The sequence below is a fragment of the Muntiacus reevesi genome, chromosome 11 (genome assembly GCF_963930625.1).
Source record: "Muntiacus reevesi chromosome 11, mMunRee1.1, whole genome shotgun sequence".
Classification (NCBI taxonomy): domain Eukaryota; kingdom Metazoa; phylum Chordata; class Mammalia; order Artiodactyla; family Cervidae; genus Muntiacus; species Muntiacus reevesi.
In genome coordinates, this window is record NC_089259.1 from 73713456 (window position 1) to 73735172 (window position 21717).

Sequence of the window (21717 nt, forward strand, 5' to 3'; positions counted from 1 at the left end):
TCTAAAAGACGGTTGTCTCAGAACACCGCTGTTTCTTGGGTGTTGTGTCAGAGGTGGGGTGATGATATGTGCCTGAGACAGGTCTTTCAACCCCAGCCTCATGCTCAGTGTTACAGCCACCGCATGGTGACCGAGGTCGCATCCGAGTCTCCTCTCCCATCTTAACTTACCCAGCAGGAAGAAACTCACTGGGTGCATTGGTGCTGTTATTGAGGTTTTTGATACTGACAGCCTCCTATATGACAAACAGTGTTTTAGTAAGTTTCTGGGAATAGAGCCATGAACAGAAACACACTAAATAATCTGGTCCTCTCTGCACTTCCCTCTGTTCCTCCATAGCCAGTGTATGACTGGATCGGGAGTTCCTAACCTTCAAATTTATAGACTCATAAAGTTCAGGGATGTTCACGCATCTGGATAAGGGGAAAAAAGTACATGTTTCTTTTACTAGCCTCTACCTGGAATTTAGTGTTTGCTCCAATATAGACTACAAACTACAATAGTAGTAGTATCTGTGGAACTTTGCACCCTTCAGGAAGTCCCTTATATTTTCACATCACAGTTATCGCAGATACCTCTAAGTAACAGTGATTATTAGACTTGTTGGAGCTTATTAACGAATAAAGAGCCACTTACATGATATCCCAAATTTGTTTTTAAAGAATATCTCAATACCTTTATTTCAATATAATTTCTTATCAAATCCTATATATACTCTTTTCTACATTTTAAATCACTTCGAGCATTATTTTGACAAATGCTATGTGATCCTGCCAAAGGCATCTGTGACATAAATGAGGTTCAGAAACCCCTTCTGGTAGGAAGAGACAGTGAACAGGATCAAAGTCAATCATATACTATTGTGGAGGGTGATAAGCAATATTAAAAAAATAAAGGAGGAAAGGAAGAGGCATGGGGAGTGTTGGAAGGAATTCCCATTGTAAACAGGACTGGCAGGTTTGTCCTCGCTGAGTAGGCATGTTTGAGTGGTAAGGTTAGAGGGCGTGGAGATGAGGACCAGGCTAGGGAAGAGCAGGTGTGGAGGTGATGATGCAGGAGCAGGTCTGGAGACAAGCAGGTGGCCAGGTGGTGGGGGTAGAAGGAGATGGGGAACAGACCATCTGGGACCTTGTAGGCCATGCTTAGTGAGACGTAGGCTGTTGGAGGGTTTTGAGTAGAGAAGTCACAATCATGGAATATCACAACAAATTCCTCACTTTATTTACATGTTTTGAATTGTAGAAATTTTCAGACATACAACAATGTAGAAGAATGTAATGAACTTCTGTACTATGTATCATCCAGATGAACCAGTTGTCAAGATTTTGTGACTTAAGTTTTAAAAAGGATGACTCTGGCTGCTATCTTGGTAATAGATTTAATGGGGCCAAAATAATGAACCCTGGAATCAGGGAAACCAGACAGGGGGCTGTTGAAATATGTTGAAATAACCCAAGCAAGAAAAATGATGATGGTGGCTTTCCCCAGTGTAATGGTGGAAGTGGTAAGAAAGAGTTTAATCCTTTCAGGCAACAGAATTTGCTGAATGATAGGATATAGATTTTAAATACTTGGCCCTGTTTAAGACAGACAGACAGACAGACAGACAGACACACACACACACACACACACACACACTTGGCCCTGTTTAAGACAGACAGACAGACAGACAGACACACACACACACACACTTGGCTGTTACTGTCACACACACACACTACATGGACTGTCTCACACACACACACACACACACCCTGTAACACACACACACACACACACACACACACACACACACACAGACACACACACCCCTGTTGTTGTCTCTTTGGCCTTGGTGGTTTAGTCACCAAACCGTATCCGACTCTGGTGACCCCATGGACTGTAGCCTGCCAGACTCCTTGGTCCTTGGGGTTTCCCAGGCAAGAATGCTGGAGTGGGTAATCATTTCCTCCTCCAGGGGATACTTCAGACATATTCTTTACCACCTGAACTTCCGGGGAGTGCATATATATGAATTAAACGGCTGTGCTGCAACACTGCTTTACTTGAAAATTTCTTGGGAAATGCGGAGAGGTTAAGGTCAAAATGGAGGCATTTATCTTCACAGTTGAAGAATGCTTAATTGAAGAATGGTCTGCTTCGTAGCCTCTCTCTGGAATTCTTCTCCCCATGTTCCTTTTGATGGCAGAGACTTACAGAGCATTGGTTACCTCTCTGAAAGGTTGGCAGTTGGGCTGGCTGGTTGCTGTGTGTGGGCGGAAGGATAAGAGGCATGCTCAGTCCCATTTTTACCACATAATTTGTCTTACTTGACTTCTATCTTTTGAAGTTCAGGTTTTGAAGCTATCTCTTGTGCTTTGTTTGTAACCCCAGTGATTTAGTGGATGTCTCCATGGGTTGCTTGGGCTTCCTCACAGTATGGTGGCTTTGATTTCTTATTTAGTGACCCAAGCGTCCAGGAGCATTTGTTTCAAATCCAAGTGAAAGCCGTATCACTTTTTATGATCGAGTCTCAAAATTCATACACAGCTTCCCTTCTACCATACTGTTTGATTACCAGTGAGCACAAATTCCCGCTGAATGCAAGGGGAGGAACATTAGACTTCACTTCCTTATGCAGGAGTGGAAGTTTCTTAGAAGAGCACATTGAGTGGGAGATGCCATTGTGGCCATGTTTCGAAAACACAATCTGCTATATTCTCTGCAGTAAAAAAATTAAGATATTAAACACAACTTAATGGTTTTATAAGAGACGTGTATTTTGTGAATTCTTTTTTTCCTCAGAGTTTTCCCCTTTTGTATAGCAATTATAGAGCAATTTCACTATAAGTCTTAGCACTTAGTCTTTTAAAAAGAAATATTTATTTTTTGGGTGCCCCAGGTCTTAGCTGTGCCACACAAGATCTTTAGTTGTGGCATGTGGGATCTAATTTCCTGACCAAACATGGAACCCGGGTCACCCCCGCATTGAGAGTGTGGAGTCTTGGCCACTGGACCACTAGGGAACTCCCACATGTAGTTTTCATTATTCTTCATAGAATGTCAGATTTTTTATCAGTCATTTCTCCAGGGCTACTCTTGGTAACATATTCTTTTATAGTGAGATTACTTATCAGTTTCCTGGTAGTCAGTGATTTTAACCAGTGGATTTTCACCAGTGGATTTGGTTTTTAACCAGTGGATTTTAATTTAGAATGCAGTGTCTTCAGAAATCACCATGTCTATTCTTATATTGGGCCTCTTAGGTAAATAAGTCAACCCTTTCTTGGCTAGTAAATGGCACATTGTTTCAAAATATTTTCATATAATTAGTAAAAGTATGTACATAAACACTTTTCTACCTAAAATTATTCCCTTCAACTTGATAAATAAACCATCTCTAAAACTCTATTGAGATTAACAAAAGTATGACATTAGTTGATATAATGATATAGGATCCTCATTTTAAAAATTTGCTCTGTAACCTCTGTTAATTTGGAAAAATAAAAACTTTGGAAGAATTGAGGGATCAGTCCAGAAAACACCCATATATTGTCTTTTGGAGTCACCAGCTATTGACATAATGCTGAACTGCATTTATTCCTTCCTTTCTCCTAACTTGAGGAAGAAATTTTTCACATATTCCACAAAAATTTTAACATTCCTCAGAAAATGTAGTAGCTGTTTATTAGCCTAAGAATTGTGTCCCTTTTGTAACATCTTCAGGGAAGTATCATCTATACTTAGAAGTTTTAGAATATCTGAAAGTTTTTTTTTAAAGTTTAGTGTTGGTTATGGCATGCTGCAGTCCATGGTGTCGCAAAGAATTGGACACAACTTGGTGACTGAACAACCACAGCATATTAAATTAGGGTGAGAGTATTGGAGGTTATTGAAAATAAATTCATATATTTTCACACTCTCTGACTTCCTTTTCTTTACGCCACTTTAAATGAAATGTTGTGGCATGAATGGAAAATTAATCCTCTCTGCATTTTGGAGTGCCCCTATATGATTTCAGGTGTTGTGAGAGCAGTTTCTGTTTGTTTTTGTATTTCTATCACATATATAATATATGCACCAGGCTCAGTTTCACTGTTAGTATTTATGGAATGAATGTATTACTGAGTGGTAGAAATGATCTAAATGCAATTTTCCATGAATTTTAAAACATTTTGGTAATGCTCTCAAACTTGATACTTTATTTGGGTGACTTTGATTTTTTACTTTTGGTATTTGTGATTTCAAAGCAAAATAAAAACTCTAAAATCATTAGAGCAGAGACAAACTGTAAAGTATTATGTTTTTCCTTTGTGAATCATTGTATCTCACCTAATAGGAAGTTGGTTATATGATATTGAAAACAACGATTCATCATGCTTTAGTTCCTTTGAGGTTTTCAGTCTCCTGAGATCTAAACTCCATTCCCTTAAATCGTGAAAGTAATGGAGGACTAAGAAAACATGACACTTTTTCTCCAAGACCCCTGAGAGATAGAAATATTTGCAGTATGTTTTGAAATTTATCTTCTAGTCAGTGTTTGTTTGCAGTGTTGTATTTTTCAAGCACACAAATAAGATAGTTATTTCTAATGTTGCCAGATGAAGTGTTTGCAAATGAAAGGATTAAAAGAATTTTAATGTTGAACATTAAATACAGGTATTTGATGTGTTCAGTTCAGTTCAGTTCAGTCGCTCAGTCGTGTCCGACTCTTTACAACCCCGTGAATCGCAGCACACCAGGCCTCCCTGTCCATCACAAACTCCCGGAGTTTACTTAAACTCATGCCAGAAACTATTAATTACATGTAAAAGGAAATAAAGTTTATATTCTGTATATATCAATGAATGGAACATAAGATCCTCAATTAGTTTTAAGTAAGCAAGTCTGAGTTTTTAATAGACTGAATGAACTCATTTCAAAGTGTGTGAGTTTAGTAAGCATATTTTAATAATATTAATAATGTTTAAGTTATTATAGTTTGGAAATAAATATTTGTAAATATTTATAAAATATTTATACAAATATTACAAATATACAAATATTACAAATATACAAATATTTATACAAATATTACAAATAAATAAATATTTGTAAAAATATTTAAATTGATGTTTTTATTTAAAAAATCAAGTTGTTCTCTTTTGTTATGTATAAAAATATTTAAATTCATGTTTTTATTTAAAAAATCAAGCTGTTCTCTTTTGTTTACTATTTTTGAGCAGTTTTAAAGATGATAAAAATTCTAATGATTTGTATGGACGTGTGGGGGACCATTTAAAGTTGTGTACTTAAAATATTTGGAAATGTTCTTGAGGACTTTCCTCTCCTGTTCTTACTGAGTTTATTTGCTGTGGTTTTGCCCCAGCTGTGCAGTTGCCTATGTTCTTTACATTTTTGTGTGTATCATCTCACTTTTGAATCAAATAGGTATTCATTTTTATATATTTTTATTAGTGGAATTAAGGTATATTAAGGTCAAAGAAATGAAATTTTACATGCTTTGATGGCTTATTAAAATTTCTCTTTTTTAAAAAACAGTTGGTGAAATAAGTATTTGGTATTCTTCTTTCTATAAAACTCTAAGATCAGGGAAATTAAAGCATTTACCCAGAGTCACAGTACTAGTAAGTGGAAGACTTTGTTGTTCAGTCAAAATTAATTGAGATATTTGTATGTTAAGTGTATTTTTCTCTGCTTTGCTCAGAAGTATGCAAAAATAAACCTTTATTTAGTTTTCTTTATATCAGGGGCTATATTTGTTTTGTGTTCATGTGACTCTTCTGTTTTTCTTCATAGGGATGGTTTTCGATTTTCATCTCAAGAAGCTGCTTCTAGTTTTGGTGATGATAGGCTACTAATAGAAAAATTTATTGATAACCCCCGTCATATAGAAATCCAGGTTGGTACATTTTAAGATACTTTCAAATCATTATGACTTTAAAATAATATTACTTAGTCCTATTAGAAACACATCCTCTCTTAAATTTTGGGGTGATTGTGAATGGTCTTTCCTTTATTGAGCCCATCTTTGCATGAAATGTTCCCTTGTTATCTCTAATTTTCTTTTTTTTCTTCCACTTAGTTTTATTAGTTGGAGGCTAATTACTTTACAATATTGTAGTGGTTTTTGCCATACATTGACATGAATCAGCCATGGATTTACATGTGTTTCCCATCCTGAATGTATAAAAATATTTATCCCTATTCCATCCCTCTGGGTTGTCCCAGTGCACCAGCCCCGAGCACTTGTCTCATGCATCCAACCTGGACTGGCGATCTCTTTCACACTTGATAATATACATGTTTTGATGCTGTTCTCTCAGATCATCCCACCCTCGCCTTCTCCCGTAGAGTCCAAAAGTTTGTTCTGTACATCCGTGTCTCTTTTTCTGTCTTGCATATAGGGTTATCGTTACCATCTTTCTAAATTCTAATTTTCTTGACGAGATCTCTAGTCTTTTCCATGCTATTGTTTTCTTCTATTTCTTTGCACTGATCCCTGAGGAAGGCTTTCTCATCTCTCCTTGCTACTCTTGGGAACTCTACATTCAAATGGGAATATCTTTCCTTTTCTCCTTTGCCTTTCGCTTCTCTTCTTTTCACAGCTATTTGTAAGGCCTCCTCAGACAGCCATTTTGCTTTTTTGCATTTCTTTTTCTTGGGGATGGTCTTGATCCCTGTCTCCTGTACAGTGTCACGAACCTCTGTCCGTAGTTCATCAGGCACTCTTGTCTATCAGATCTTATACCTTGAATCTATTTCTCACGTCCACTGTATAATTGTAAGGGATTTGATTTAGGTCATACGTGAATGCTCTAGTGGTTTTCCCTACTTTCTTCAATTTCAGTCTGAATTTGTCAATAAGGAGTTCATGATCTGAGCCACAGTCAGCTCCCGGTCTTGTTTTTGCTGACTGTATAGAGCTTCTCCATCTTTGGCTGCAAAGAATATAATCAATCTGATTTCGGTATTGACCATCTGGTGATGTCCATGTGCAGAGTCTTCTCTTGTGTTGTTGGGAGAGGGTGTTTGCTATGACCAGAGTGTTCTTTTGGCAAAACACTATTAGCCTTTGCCCTGCTTCGTTCTGTACTCCAAGAACAAATTTGCCCATTACTCCAGGTATTTCTTTACTTCCTACTTTTGCATTCCAGTCCCTTATAATGAAAAATACATCTTTTTTTGGGTGTTAGTTCTAGAAGGTCTTGTAGGTCTTCATAGAACTGTTGATAGAAAGTTCCCAGTTCAGCCATCTTTCACACCATTTGATGTTCTCAGTTTTTTAATGTCTAGCCATTTTGTTGGACATGTAACAGTATCTCTGTTTTAATTTGTATTTCCCTAATGAATATTGATGTTGAGCATGTGTGTTTTTTTTTTTTTAAAGTTGATGAACCAAAATTGGATATCGTATTTTCTGGTGACTGCTCAAGTCTCATCCTTGGCCGCCCCCCCCACTTTCAAATTTTACTTTTTAAAATTATTGAATGTTGAGAGTTCTGTATATGTTTTGTTTATGAGTCCTTAAGGTTTTTTTTAATAATTCTAGTTTGAAAGGGTAGTCCCTTGGGCCAGCATGTGGTGGAGGTGGTGAGAGGTGATTGAATTCAGGGTGTTTTGTGAATGTAGACTAGATTTTCTAAAAGATTGATGTGATATAAAGAAAAATTAGGCATCAGAAATATTTTTAGGCTTTTGGCCCAAGAAATGATAAGAATGGGACTGTCTTTTACTGACATGGGAAAGACTGTGAGAGGTTCATATTTGGGGGAGGAAATCAGGGTATGAAGATGAACAGATGAAGGCTGAGATGTCCATCAGATACCAAAATGTGGGTTTGAGTAGACTATTGGATATTGGAGCCTATAATTTAGGGGAGATATTAATATTTGAGCTGTCCTTCCTGTAAGATCCTAGAGGCAAAATAGATTTTTCCCTTCTCTGTATTCCCCATCCAGCACTTATTTGTGCTATCAGAAGACCACTTAAGCCATATTACCTACAGCCATCTCACTTTTTCCACATAAAAAGTATCACTTTTTTACTGATACTCAATAAATGTTTGCTGTGCTCTGTTAAATAATATTTCTATGTCAACTTTTAGCTTATTTTAATTAACCATGGCATATATTTATGCTGATATTTTTAAACATAGGTGAAAGTGCCTCCCAGTAACTTAAATAGGCAGCACAGGTGTTTCCCAGATCTGGTCTGCACTTGGGAGTTGGTTTTTTTTTTTTTTTTTTTTTTTTTTTTAACTTACTTTCTTCATTTTTAATTAATTAATATTAGATAATGTGTGCACATGATAGAGGGTATTCAACAAAAAGTAAAGGTTCTTTCACTCTTGTCTCTCAGCCCCGTGGTTTCCATCCCTGGAAGCAGACGCTGTTACTGGTATTTGAATATCCTGCCATAGTCGAGGAATATATATATGTAGTATTATTTTCTAAATGAGCTATCACATACTTAGTTCTTTCTCATGCTGAATCTGTGTACTGACAGTAGGAGTGGCACTGCTCCATTGAAACCAGGGCTCTGCTGGCATTTTATGGGCTGGATCCATGGATGCTGAAAGGCTTGCATTACGTGAAGTGGTCTATTAATGATGAAGCTTTTCCTAATAAGCTGGATACCTGGGAGATCGTTTCATAATCATAATCATAATCACACGTGTCTGTGAAGGGTGATATGGAAAGTTTAAAAACCTCATGGTGCATTGAGCGTTAACTTCCCTTGCTTTTTTTATAATGTTGTCCGGTTACTTTGTCTCCTAATTTGTTTAATGGAATTCCCTGGTGGTCCAGTGGTTAGGATCCCGGACTTTCACTGCTGTGGCCCAGATTCAGTTCCTGGGCAGAGAACTAAGATCCCAAAAGCCACATGGTGTGGCCAGAAGAAAAACTATGCACAGACTTCAGAGAAAAACAAACTTGACTCTGTGACCAAAATGGAAAAAAAGAGAAAAAGTAGATCATTTATGTACATTTGAATCTAATATTTTACAGTTGAAAGATGTTTCTTAGAATTCTTGATTGTTGTCACTTTATTTCTTGAAGGCTAAGTCTACTTTCACTTCTACATCAATTAGAATAAGAAAAGGTAGAATAAATTTAACATTTAAAAATAATTCTGGATGTACTTCTGTGGTCATTTTTGAGTCTTAGAAATAAAATTCCAACTTATTGGCATTTCATTACCATAATGTTTCCCTTTGGAAGCATCCTGGAGGTTTGGATAGGTTTAAATTCCTAAAAATTAATCATGCAATCATGTATTAACTGTTCATTTTATTGTTTAATATATTGTTAAATCATCTTTTCAATGTTTTCAGGAGCTATATAAAATATTAAGATGATATCTATTATTAATGATGCATGAAGAAACAGTGACTTGCCAAGAAGATTACATAGCTGTTTGGAGTTTAAATTAGTGCCTAATCTTTTTGATTCTAGAATAGCTTTTATCTCCATTAGCTTAAATATATGCATTCAGTAATATATACCTACTCCTTAATCATGAAAATTGATTAATCTGTTTCTAAGGTCAAACGTTCTGGGAAAAACATGAACAAAAAGCATGTTTTAGGGTTGCCAGATTTAGCTAAGGAAATACATGTTAAATTTGAATTTTGGATAAATGGTGTTTATTTTTTTAAAAGTAAAAGCATGTCTCATTCAGTATTTTAATATTTTTATTACAATTAAAAACTCTAGGGACTTCCCTGGTGGTCCAGTGGCTAAGACTCCCAAGTTCCCAATTCAGGGGGCCTGGGTTCGATCCCTGCTCAGGGAACTAGATCCCACATGCTGCAGTTAAGGCCCAGCACAGTCAAATAATAAATATATAAATAAATATTAAAAGTAAAAGCTCCAATTTATTTCCCATTATCACAAATGGGAAAAACCATAATGCTATGTATTAACCCCAGACTTTTTACTAATTTCTTATAACAAAAATAAAACAGTGTAAAAATATTGGTGGTGTATAAAGTAACAGACTGCATATCGGTTATAAATGAAATAGCATTTTCTGATCAACAGACATTGCAGTATTAACAACAAGTAGATGTTTGTCATAGCACTGTGGCTCTCCCAAGTGCCGATGAAATCTAAGATGTAAATTCCCTTTACTGATGCTCAGCGTCCTTCACAAATTTGTACAATTGATTCTAGTATTTTACCCAGTATATCAGAAATGCAACATGAAAATTTTTTTCCTCTAGTCTTTTTAATAAAAATGTTTCATTGGGTTTTAGAGTGGTAGGTAATAAAATTTTCTTGCACTGGTGTCATACAAAAGGATATTGTATTTGAGAGGTGTCTTCTGTTTTAGGAGGTCAGAGTGTTAAAAACCAGGGGGTGTTACATGGAGAAATGTTAACTGGGCATGTGTGCTATGGATATGACTGTATAATTTTTCAAGTGGTATTATTGCTCTTTCAGGTTTTAGGTGATAAACATGGGAATGCCTTGTGGCTCAATGAAAGAGAGTGCTCAATTCAGAGAAGAAATCAGAAAGTGGTGGAGGAAGCACCAAGGTAAGCGCTTCTCCTGAGGAAAATATAGAGTAGTCTGATTTTGTATATTTCTTATGATTCTTTCCCATTGTAATAAAAACTATATAATAGAACTGAAATTACTTTAACAGTAGTAGTAGGATCTATAGGTTGTCCCACGGCATGTGGGATCTTAGTTCCTCAACCAGGGATCAAACTCTTGTCCTCTGCATTGCAAGGCAGATTCTTTGTCACTGCACCACCAGGGAAGTCTCCACCTCTGGCCTTTGAGCGCAGTGATGAGCTTTCCTGCAGCTGTGAGTGTCACTAGGAGAGTTCATGATAAGGGAAGGAGCAGGGCCAGACAGGCCAAAAGTAGTTCTATACACTGTGCTTGTGATTATCCACATGTCATGATGTTAATCTTTAGTTGCACTTTCTTTTTTTTTTGGTTGCATTAATTCTGTCATCCAGTTATTGTTGCAGTGTCGTCTATGCCTGAACGAGACAGGAAAATGATCAGATTCTTGGCTTAAAGAAACAGAAGAGGACATGACAAATTAAAAGAATCACAAAGATGTAAAATGCAGTGGCTAGAGCTTATTTGGATCCTGACTCAAAGAAATTAGCTATAAAAAATTTATGAGATAGTCTCGGAAATTTGAATACTAATACAGATGTTAAAACTGTTAAAGAGGTCTTGTTAATGTTTAAAGTGTGATTGTTACGAAAGTACTTATAGAAATAGATATGGGAGTTTTTGTGGAAGAAGTGATACCTAATTTGGAATTTGCTTTAAAATAAAAAAAAAGGGATGGGGCTGGTAGAAAAGTAGACATGCCATTAGATAGGGCAGGAGTGGCTATTTAGTAATAATTGTTATATATGGCAGGCAGATACATGCAAGTTTGTTAGGTGCTTGGTCACTCAGTTTTCTCCGACTCTTTGCCATCCCATGGACTGTAGCCACCAGATTCCTTTCTTTCATAGAAACAACAGAGCCTTTCTTTCATAGAAACAAAATATATGAAAATGAGGACATGGTCTGATAATATTCTTTTCAGGGTTCATTGAAACCCTTTATTTCTGTTGGAAGTTGTTTCTTTATTGTGAAGCAAAAGTTGTGAGGATTTGTTAGATGTACTGTTGATTCTTATTATTTGTGGTAGATACGTTTTATCAAGTCACCATACTGAAGTGTTACTCTCAGAGGAAATACAGAGTTAGGTTTCTGTGACCCTCTAGTCAGAACATTTTCATCAAGCGATTAATACATAATCTTGTTTTGTATGTGTTTCTGTTGAAAGACACCTTATTTTATGCGTATTGTTGATCCATTAACATTGCACTCACCATCTCCGCGAGCAGCACTGTAATACTTGCTTGAAGTGATCTCACCTAACATGCCTTTTCTCCATAAGGTACACCTTCCAATCTTATTTGGAGAAATTCCGAATACATGTGTAAAATTTTACTAGTTGTAAACAACTAGTTTTGCTAAAGCAGTTGTATATTTTATAGATTGATTAAAGTTGCAGTATAACGTGGAAAGTTCAGATGTTCTGTGTCCCTCAGTCGTGTCCGACTCTTTGCGACCCCACGGAGTGCGGCACGCCAGGCTTCCCTGTCCTTCACCAACTCCTGGAGTTTGCTCAAACTCATGTCCATTGAGTCAGTGATGCCATCCAACCGTCTCATCCTCTGTCATTCCCTTCTCCTCCTGCCTTCAATCTTTCCCAGAATCAAAGTCTTTTCCAATGAGTCAGTTCTTCGCATCAGGTGACCAGAGTATTAGAGCTTCAGCTTCAGCATCAGTCCTTCCAATGAATATTCAGGACTGATTTCCTTTAGGATTGACTGGTTCAGGTGTTAGTTTTATATAAAAATTTGAAGTTGATTTATTATGTTATAATAACACATATGTTATTATGTTATGCTTAATTAACAGTAAGCATGTATTCTAAGCATATATAAGGCATATACTTTGAAAGTTGACATAAATAATCATATCTGAGTAAATGTAAAGAAAATGTTTATGTAATGCACACAAAAGATTACTTAATTTTTGTTCAAAATGTAGGTGGTCACTCTGTGTATATTTGCAGCATTTTTCTAGATTCTGAGACGCGAAGAGCAATGGGAGAACAAGCTGTAGCCCTTGCCAAAGCAGTGAATTATTCTTCTGCTGGAACCGTAGAATTCCTTGTGGACTCAAAAAAGAATTTTTATTTCTTGGAAATGAACACGAGACTCCAGGTAACGAAAACTCTGTTCTTCATTCCTCTCCATGCCTCTAAACTTTTCCCTTCCTCACCACCCCTTTTGGTTTTATAAACGCTAGAAATCAGCTCACAGTGGAAAGTAAAGATTTAGTTTTTATGTTAGTGCTAAGAAACCTGTTGGAAATGACAGATGAGTATCAGGTTAATTTGATGGTCACTGACTAGCCCCCTCCTTCGTTACTGCTAATACTTTATATTGGAAATTCCAGTTCTTTGTTTTTTTTTTTTTTTTTCATGAACCTTTCTTGATGAAGTGCATTAGTTAGGGTTTATATGCTGAAAAGGGAAACTAATCAAGATATAACGCATAGAAAGGGATTAAGTGCTTACAGATCTTTGGAAGAGACAGGGAAAGGAAAGGTATTGAGAGTGAGCTTTCCGCAATGACTCTCAGAACTGAACCATCCAACCTTGCTTCTAGAGGAATGAACAGCTCTGCCACAGTTGTGAGATTGAGAAATTAAGTGGCCGCCTGGAACTGTTAACTTCAGGGACATACTTGGTCAATTCCAAGCAAGGTTTCAGGAAGCCACTGGTATACTGTAACTCACTGATGGCTTCATTTCCTTTCTTCTTCCCCCTTTTCTTTGGTTTAAATTGTATACTGACATACAAATACAGAAAATATGTAGAACACAAATGTGTAGTTGAAAAAAATTAGTAAAAACAAAAGTTCTTGTGAGCATCAGCTGGATCAAGAAGTATCAAAATGCCAGTACTTCTTACCCCCGCCCCTCAACTTCTTCCCATTCTTAGAGATTCCTCCTCCCTCTTCCTGTTTATTATTCTGACTGAGTTCTAAACAATATCTCCTTATATTTCTGGATAGTTCTTCCTTTTGTTTATGCACGCCTTGACAGTAGAAATAATTGTGCATGTTTCTTTTCTAAACTTTAAGTCCATGGGATTATATTATATATAACTTTTTTGTACATGGCTTCTTTTCACAGTATTATATTTATGAGATTATACCATGGGACAGATTTTCATATACTGTGGCAGAATTTGTGTATCTAGCTGTGTTTTGAGACCAAGAATAATTCATATTTATAATTTGTACAGTATTAACCTTAGTAGTTTTTGCTCAATACTTACAATACTTCTGTTTGAAATTACTTGTTTAGCCTCTATCCTATTGTTGTGAATATCTTCAGAATTGACAGAATTTTGCCTTTTAGAGATTAATTTGATTTTGATTAAATATATATCTTTATAATGAAGTATGTCTAATTATATAATTAGCTGGGAAATCATGTTTTTGATTAAAATGGAGACTTGATTATGTCAGGATGAGAATAATAGCTTTGTAATATGATCCTGAAGCCAATTTGAAGTGACTACAATGTATTTTTATTGTATTCAAGACTCAATAAATACTAGAGAGTTTAGTTGGGATACTTAGCAGCTTTTGCAGAATTAATAATCAGTGTTTTTTTTTGGGGGGGCACTTTGTTATTATGTTCTAATTTTTTTTTTTTAACAATCCTTTACTTTTTATTTGTTTCTGGCTCATGTATCTCAGCCCATAAGTTTTTTCAAGTTTGTCCCATGGTCATTTTTGGTATAAGACCTCCAAAAGTTTATATTTATTATCAAATAATTCTGTGTTGTCAGTCTAAGTCATTTGGGTACCTGTGATTACAATTTGTATCATGAGTGACTTGCCAGGAAATTATGTTCAGTAACCTCAGAAAAAGATTATACATATATGAATTTCAGGAAAAAGTCTGATAGTGCCTAATTCTGTGCTATATAATAGCACAATTTAATAATTGTGTCTCCCATTTAATGTTTAATAATACTTCATTTCTCTCTTGTATTTGCTTTCAGGGACAGTAATTTTGTCAGTTCCCAAACAAATTATTATTTCTTTTTTTGAAGAAACATCTGTGTGTTAGAGGGATATTTGGTGATGGAGGCTGTGACTGAATGGGAGCATGATAAAAAGGATCTTGTGTTTTATAGTATTCCAAAAGCCATGCTTAGATATTTCAAAGATGTCTTTCTGATATTGTTTAAACAATTCAGATGTCCTTTTAATGGTAGATTTTCTGTTTCAAATTTCTTAACTAACCTTAAATTATAATACTTAAGGCACATTCACCAAATTCTTTATCTTCTAAGATATATGTTATCTCTAATTAGTGTTTCAGTTTGAGGCTGGAGAGCTATAATTTTCTTTTTTTTTCCTTGAAATTTCCTGATTGAATTGTCACTTTTTGCAGCTTTAGAACTTGTACATTTTTTCCTGGTAACACAGTGTGAATAGCATTTTCACTTTGCTAGATTTCCTTAAGAGTGACATTTGAAATAAATATCATTTCTCCTTAAAGAGAAACACTGAGAAAGTAACTGGGTTTGGTGCGTAAATACTGGTTTTTATCTCTCTTTGGTGAGAATTTAGGTGTCAGGATTATCTATGCTATCCTCATATGTTTGTTTTTAAAGTCACTGTTTTCTTTTTCTTAAAGATAAAATTCAAATGCTTTTATGTTGTTGTTGTTCAGTGGCTAAGTCCTGTCTCTCTGTAATCCCATGAACTGCAGCACGCCAGGCTTCCCTGACCTTCACTATCTCCCTGAATTTGCTCAAACTCATGTCCATTGAGTCAGCGATGCTATCCAACCATCTCATCCTCTGTCATCCCCTTCTCCTCCTGCCTTCAATCTTTTCCAGAATCAAAGTCTTTTCCAGTAAGTTGGTTCTTTGCATCAGATGGTCAAAGTATTGGAGCTTCAGCTTCAGCATCCATCCTTCCAGTGAATATTCAGGACTGATTTCCTTTAGGATTGACTGGTTTCATCTCCTTGCAGTCCAAGGGACTCTCAAGAGTCTTCAGCACTACAGTTAGAAAGCATCAATTCTTTGGCACTCAACTCTCTTTATGGTCCAACTCTCACATCCATACATGGCTATTGCAAAAACCATAGCTTTGACTAATGGACCTTTGTCGTCAAAGTGGTGTCTCTGCTTTTTAATACACTGTCTAGGTTGGTCATAACTTTTCTTCCAGGGAGCAGGTATCTTAATTTCATGGGTGCAGTCACTCTTCTCAGTGATTTTGGACCCCAAGAAAATAAAATCTGTCACAGTTTCCATTGTTTCCCCATCTGTTTGCCAGGAAGTGATGGAACCAGATGCCATGATCTCAGTTTTTTGAATGTTGAGTTTTAAGCCCAGTTTTTCATTCTCCTCTCTCACCCTCTTCAAGAGACTGTTAGTTCCCCTTCAGTTTCTGCCATTATAGTGGTATCATCTGCATACCTGAGGTTATTGTTTTCTTTTTTTTAAAGATAAAATTCAAATGCTTTTACATTACATTTGCTCTATAGCCTTAATCTTTCCTTTCCTTTTCCTGGATTCAGTTTGACCTCTGTGTGCCTTTATCAAGTATTTACTCCCTTTGCTTGCGATGGTCCCCATCTCTTGTTCTAGTAGAAATGTGCATATGTATCCATTCATGCTTATATGTTTCCTTCTCTGTGTCTGAAAGACGAATAGAGAGATGGAGAAATACTTTACCAAAAATGCAACTTTATTAAAATCTTATTTTAAAGAAATAAATATATAATTTTGCTTAAATAATTTTATTTCTTTATTGAATTGAAATACTAAGAAGTAGTAATCATTGGTTAAAAGAAAACCTAATATATTCAGAAGAGTTGGAAAAATAACTTCTTATACCACATTTTTTATCACAACTGTGCCTTTTTCCTGTAGAGGCAACATCTGTTTTACTTAAAAATTGTCTTTTGTAGTGTTTCATACTTAATTTAAAGTGTCATCTTCTTCATTATTATGATCTTGAATATTCATTTGTATGAGTATGCTTTTCACCAGTTTCCTATTTTTAATTTTTCCAGTATTTTGCTATCATAAATAGTACAATTATGAAATACCTTTTATATTATGATTTTGCACATGTGAAAGTAAAATTGCCTGGAAAGTGATAGGTTCTTATATAATTTAGTGAAATAGTATCCAGGTGCCTTTTTTAGGAGAACTTGCCTGGCTAAAAGGATCTTTGCCTTTGGATCTGTGTATGATAATGAAAAATGGTACCACATTTTCATTTTGTTTTTCTTCTGAGTGAGGATGAATTTTTTTTCATAGAGTCATCTACATTTCTTTTGCCCTTTGGGTTTCTCATTGAGTTGTAGATGTTTTATATTTTTTCAGGAAATTAGCCATTTGTGATATCATCAGAAAGCAATGCTCCATGAATATTTTCACATTTTTACACTGAGGGCTTTCTAAGCAAAGACTTCTGGCACCTGATTAAATAATAACAACTCTAAAGATGGAGCTTGTTAGAGAGAAAGTCTTATCTTTCCCCAGGGCCATTTGTTGACATTCCAGACCTTTTCCCTTCTCTCTCTGGAAAGACTTATTTACTTTCCAGAGTCAAGTTTGCTCTCTCTCCAGAGCTGAGGAAGGGCAGACGTGGCAGCAATGCTTATGTCAGTTCTTAGATGAATCGTTGTGGGGTTGCTCTCCCGTGATAGGTGCACCCCCTCTGCCCACACAGGGACATCAGACCATGGGGAGTCAGGATGTGAGAAATGGTGTGAAGATGCTCTGTGAGTTAACAGTTGCCTCCTTCGCCAGTCCAGAAAACTGTTTGTTTCCCGGCAATATAAACAAATGAATGCAGATACAAAATATACAGATACGATTCCTAGCTACTTTTCTCTTACCTGTTACCTGTCTTTTTTACTTTGATGTAGTTTTTCTTTCTATGGAGAGAATTTTTGTTTTAAAATTTTGCAGTTGAATTGCTAAATCTCTTATTTCTGATGTCATGACATACTTAGACTTTTCCTGCTCAACTTTTCTTCTATGTTTTCTTTTAGTACTTATGTCATCTTCCTTGGTGAAATTTTCACTTCACCAGGGATTTTTTTCCCCCCAAATGTCTACCTGTTTGTCATAGCCATTACTGAATAATTATTCTTTTTGGCGTTAATTGAGAGTCTTCTTCATTATGTAATGAATTCTCATATATATGCAGGTTTTTACTTCACTATTTTCTTTTTTTTTAGCCTTTCTATTATTTATGTGCTGGTACCATACTGTTTTAGATGTTATATCTTTTTATTATAGTAGAGTATCAAGTAGGACTCTTCTTTCTCATTACTCTTATTTTTCCATATTGTTCTTTGAATTAGCTTATTTTATTTATATTTAATAGAAGGAAAAGAAATTGAAATGATGAAATTGCTGAACTATTAGATGAATGTTTCTTCTTTTCTGCTGAAATATTAATTCCTAAAAGATGTTATTAATAAGACAAATGATTATTGGAACTATTTATATTTTTGTCATCACATTTCTTCCTATTCCAATTTGAGAGTATATAGTTTCTTTTTTTATAAAAATGAGTGGAAATTGGCATATTTCTATTTAATCCTGATTTCTTTCCTAATCCTTCGTTTTTGCTCTTTTCATTGTTAGTTTTTCATTATTGTAGCATTACTGTACTTTCTTTTCTATAGTTGTGAATCTCCAGGTATTTCATTGTACCTTTGTGTTGCTTTCATGGTCATGATCAGCATCTTACCATAGCTTTATGATTAATCAGTCTGCATTTTAATTCACTTGTGGTTAGGTGGTTCTTGTATCTTTTTTCTTTAAATCAAGAATTTATTTTGAGAGGTGTCCATGGTACTATATTCTGACTTCTTAGATGGGTGATAATGTTCTCTGGTAGCGCAGGTGGTGAAGAATCCACCTGCGATGCAGGAGACTCAGGTTCGATCCCTGAGTCAGGAAGATCCCCTGGAGAAGGGAATTGCCACCCACTCGGGTATTCTTGCCTGGAGAATCCTAGGGACAGAGGAGCCTGGTAAGTTGTGCAGTCCATGGGGTCACAAAGAGTTGGACATGACTGAGTGACTAAAACACACACACACAAGGTTATCCTTACAGTTGAAGAACTTTCATCTCATAAAAGTGAAAGATTATGGGACTTGAAAATTATGGGGCTTGAAGCAGCTGGATTGACACGTTATTGACTTTTTGACCCAATATCAACCCTTGATTAATTAACAATACCACCCACCACCACCACCACCACCACCACCACCACCACCACTACCACTGCCTCCCCCACCCCCAGCAAAAAAAAAAAGGAAAAAGAAATAAAGGAGAAATGAGAAACCAAGTGGAAGAGGGGAGCCCCCTTGAAGCGATGTGTGTGGGGACCCGCCGCTCTGGGCGAGGAGCAGCCATGGCTGCTGAGGGAGGAAAAGGCCGGAGGAAGGCTCTGGCTTCTCTGCCGTTGATTAGGAATAATTAATCATCGCCTCCATCTCTCAAGGGATTCACAATTCTGCTATCACTGTGTCATGATTTGGGTTAGCCCAGTATCGGGGATTTTATTATGATCACAGTGTGAATGCTGTTATAGCAGTCGTGTTGTCTCTTAAGATTACTTTCACTCTCCTGCACCATCGTGCTTTCTCTGTAGCTGAAAACTGTCTTTTGGTTTGTCTGTGTGCTGGCTTAGGTTTCTGTGTACTTATCACTGATTTATCCATATACTTGATCTGTGTTTCATTATATTCAGACCCATCGAGGTTTTTTTTTGTCACTTTGCCTTTGTGTAGCAGTCTGTGGTTTCCTTTCATCTGCTACATTCCCCGCCTCTCCTGAGAATTTCATGTACCTCTCTTTTTAAAAATTTCTTTTCTCCTGGACTTTTGTCTTAATCACTGTTGGTTTATTCCTTTTTTTCCCTGCAGCATATCTTTAAGTAGCTTCCTGAGGACTGGTTCATAGGAGCTAAATTGTATGAGAATTTGAGTGAGTGAAAATGACTCTATACTTTTTTTTTTTTTTTAATTAATTTTGTCCATGCCTCGCAGCTTGTGGGATCTCAGTGCCCTGACCAGGGATTGAATCCCAACCATAGCAGTGAAAGCACCAAATCCTAACCACTAGACTCCCAGGGAATTCCCTATGTTAACTGAACTATTGAAAAAGAAATTAATAGTCTCTATTGTGGTGTACTCTGCATATCGTAACATGAGCCGATTTTGAGTATACAAATACAGTAGGCTTAATGTTTGTGTCTCTCCAAAATTCACACGTTGAAACATTACCCCCCAGTGTGATGGTTTTGGGAGGTGAGGCCTCTGGGAAGTGATCAGATTATGAGGGGGGTGCCCTCATGGGTGGGCTGTGTGCCCCAGAGAGAACCTTGCCCTCCTCCATGTAGCGACTCAGTGAGAAGGTGGCCGTCTGTGGACTGAGACGTGGCCTTCACCAGACACTGAATCAGCTGTTACTTGATCTTCAACTTCCCTCCCAGCTCCTCGGCCTGTGAGAAATACATTTCTGTTGTTTATACGCCACTCAGCCTGTGTTACTGTTACAGCAGTGCACACGGACCAAGACAAGTCAGTGAGTGGTTGAACATATGCAAAATTGTGCTCAAAGGGCAGGATCCAACTGTGGGACATACATCACCCCATAAAGACCCTTATGATATTTTATCCCAGAAAGTCTAATTGCGGGTAGAGTGGTGTGTGTGTGTGCGCTTGTATCGCTACTCTTGGAGTTTCTAGGTGCCCTTACTGGTTTTTTGGATAGAGTGTCTTTTTTTTCCCTCTGTCCCTTAGCTGCTCTGTTTCACTGGGCATTGTTGGTGTTCAGTCACTAAGTTGTGTTTGACTCTTTGCGACCCCATGGATTGCAGCACAGCAGGCTTCTCTATCCTCCACTGTCTCCTGGAGTTTGCTTAGATTCACTTGGCCTATCGGATTGTTACTCTGAATTCCTATCCTTTCTTGGTGGTTACATCCTCTCCTGTGGTATAGCTGTGGTTTTTTGGGGTGGTCAGTACCAAATCCTGTTAGTTGTGATATTCAAGTAGTTGGTGATAGGATTGTATCTACTCCCGAGGACAGAAAGAGCCTGTGTCCCCACCATTCTCCTTGTCTCAAAGATCCAGAGATCAGAATCCAACTAACATACATGGACCACTTGGATTCATTGGCAAAGAGAACAGGGACTCTTCTGAAGCCTTGGTTAACTTTCTCTCCAGGGTCCATGAGTGTCTGCAGGGTCCAAGCTGTCTTCATGCCCTGTGCCTTTCATATTTTTCCCTGGAGTTCTCTGAAGCTAGTCTCTCAGTTCCTCCCAGCCCATGAGAGAGAAGAGCCTGTTACTTGTTGTCAGCTGTCACTGCTCCCAGATACCAGTGCTTCACATATCCTCCGTGGCTCTCTGAGTCCGGGGAAATAGAGACCCTGGAGAGGAGTGAACCGTGACGGTATTTCCCTCTTCCCAAACCAGAAACATCTAAGCTGGGTTATCTGGGCTCTTTAATGAGCTGGAGGGGAGTCTGTGGACCCTCTGAAATTGGACACACATTTTACCAGGGAAAAACTTGGTGAGGTTTTAGACTCTAAAACAGTTCAGAACAGTCATAGCTGACCAGTGGGAGCTCATTTAATCATAGTTTCAGTAGATTATGAGCATCCTCTATTTTCACTCAGCACCAGTAAATCCTAGCCCTGTTCTTTCCTAGCTGTGTGTCTGTAAGCAAGTTCCTTAACTTCACTATGCTTCATTTCCCTTATCTGTGAAGTGACAGTAATGTAGCACTTACTTTATAGGATTGTAAGCATTAATGAATGAATATTTAACTGCTCGGAATAGTGCCTGGTTTATAGTAAGCATTCACTTTTCTTCCTAACTAAGAATCTTACCAGTAATATTCTGCATGCTATGTTGGTTAAACATTGGTTAATACGTTCACTATTACTGTTGTCATTATAATTTGAAAAGTGTGTCAGTAATTTTTTTTTCAGATGGTAAACTGGGCCACAAATTAATTAGTAATAACTTCCTCTTATTCTTTAGTCAGTTGATTGAAAAATTATTGTTGCAAATGAACAAGCATAGCTGAAATCCTAACTGCTTTGGAAGAAGTCTCCTTTTCATTGTAAG

The 21717-nt window shown here is 36.9% G+C and overlaps 1 protein-coding gene across 1 annotated transcript in view; it reads left to right on the forward strand.

Moving 5' to 3' along the window:
* Positions 1-21717, forward strand: part of PCCA (propionyl-CoA carboxylase subunit alpha) — a 345865-nt gene that overhangs the window by 138423 nt on the left and 185725 nt on the right. Inside the window, exons 10-12 of the mRNA XM_065902073.1 lie at positions 5779-5881; positions 10428-10522; positions 12586-12736. Of these exons, the coding sequence (XP_065758145.1) occupies positions 5779-5881; positions 10428-10522; positions 12586-12736 (349 nt within the window). The remainder of the gene's footprint in view (positions 1-5778; positions 5882-10427; positions 10523-12585; positions 12737-21717) is intronic.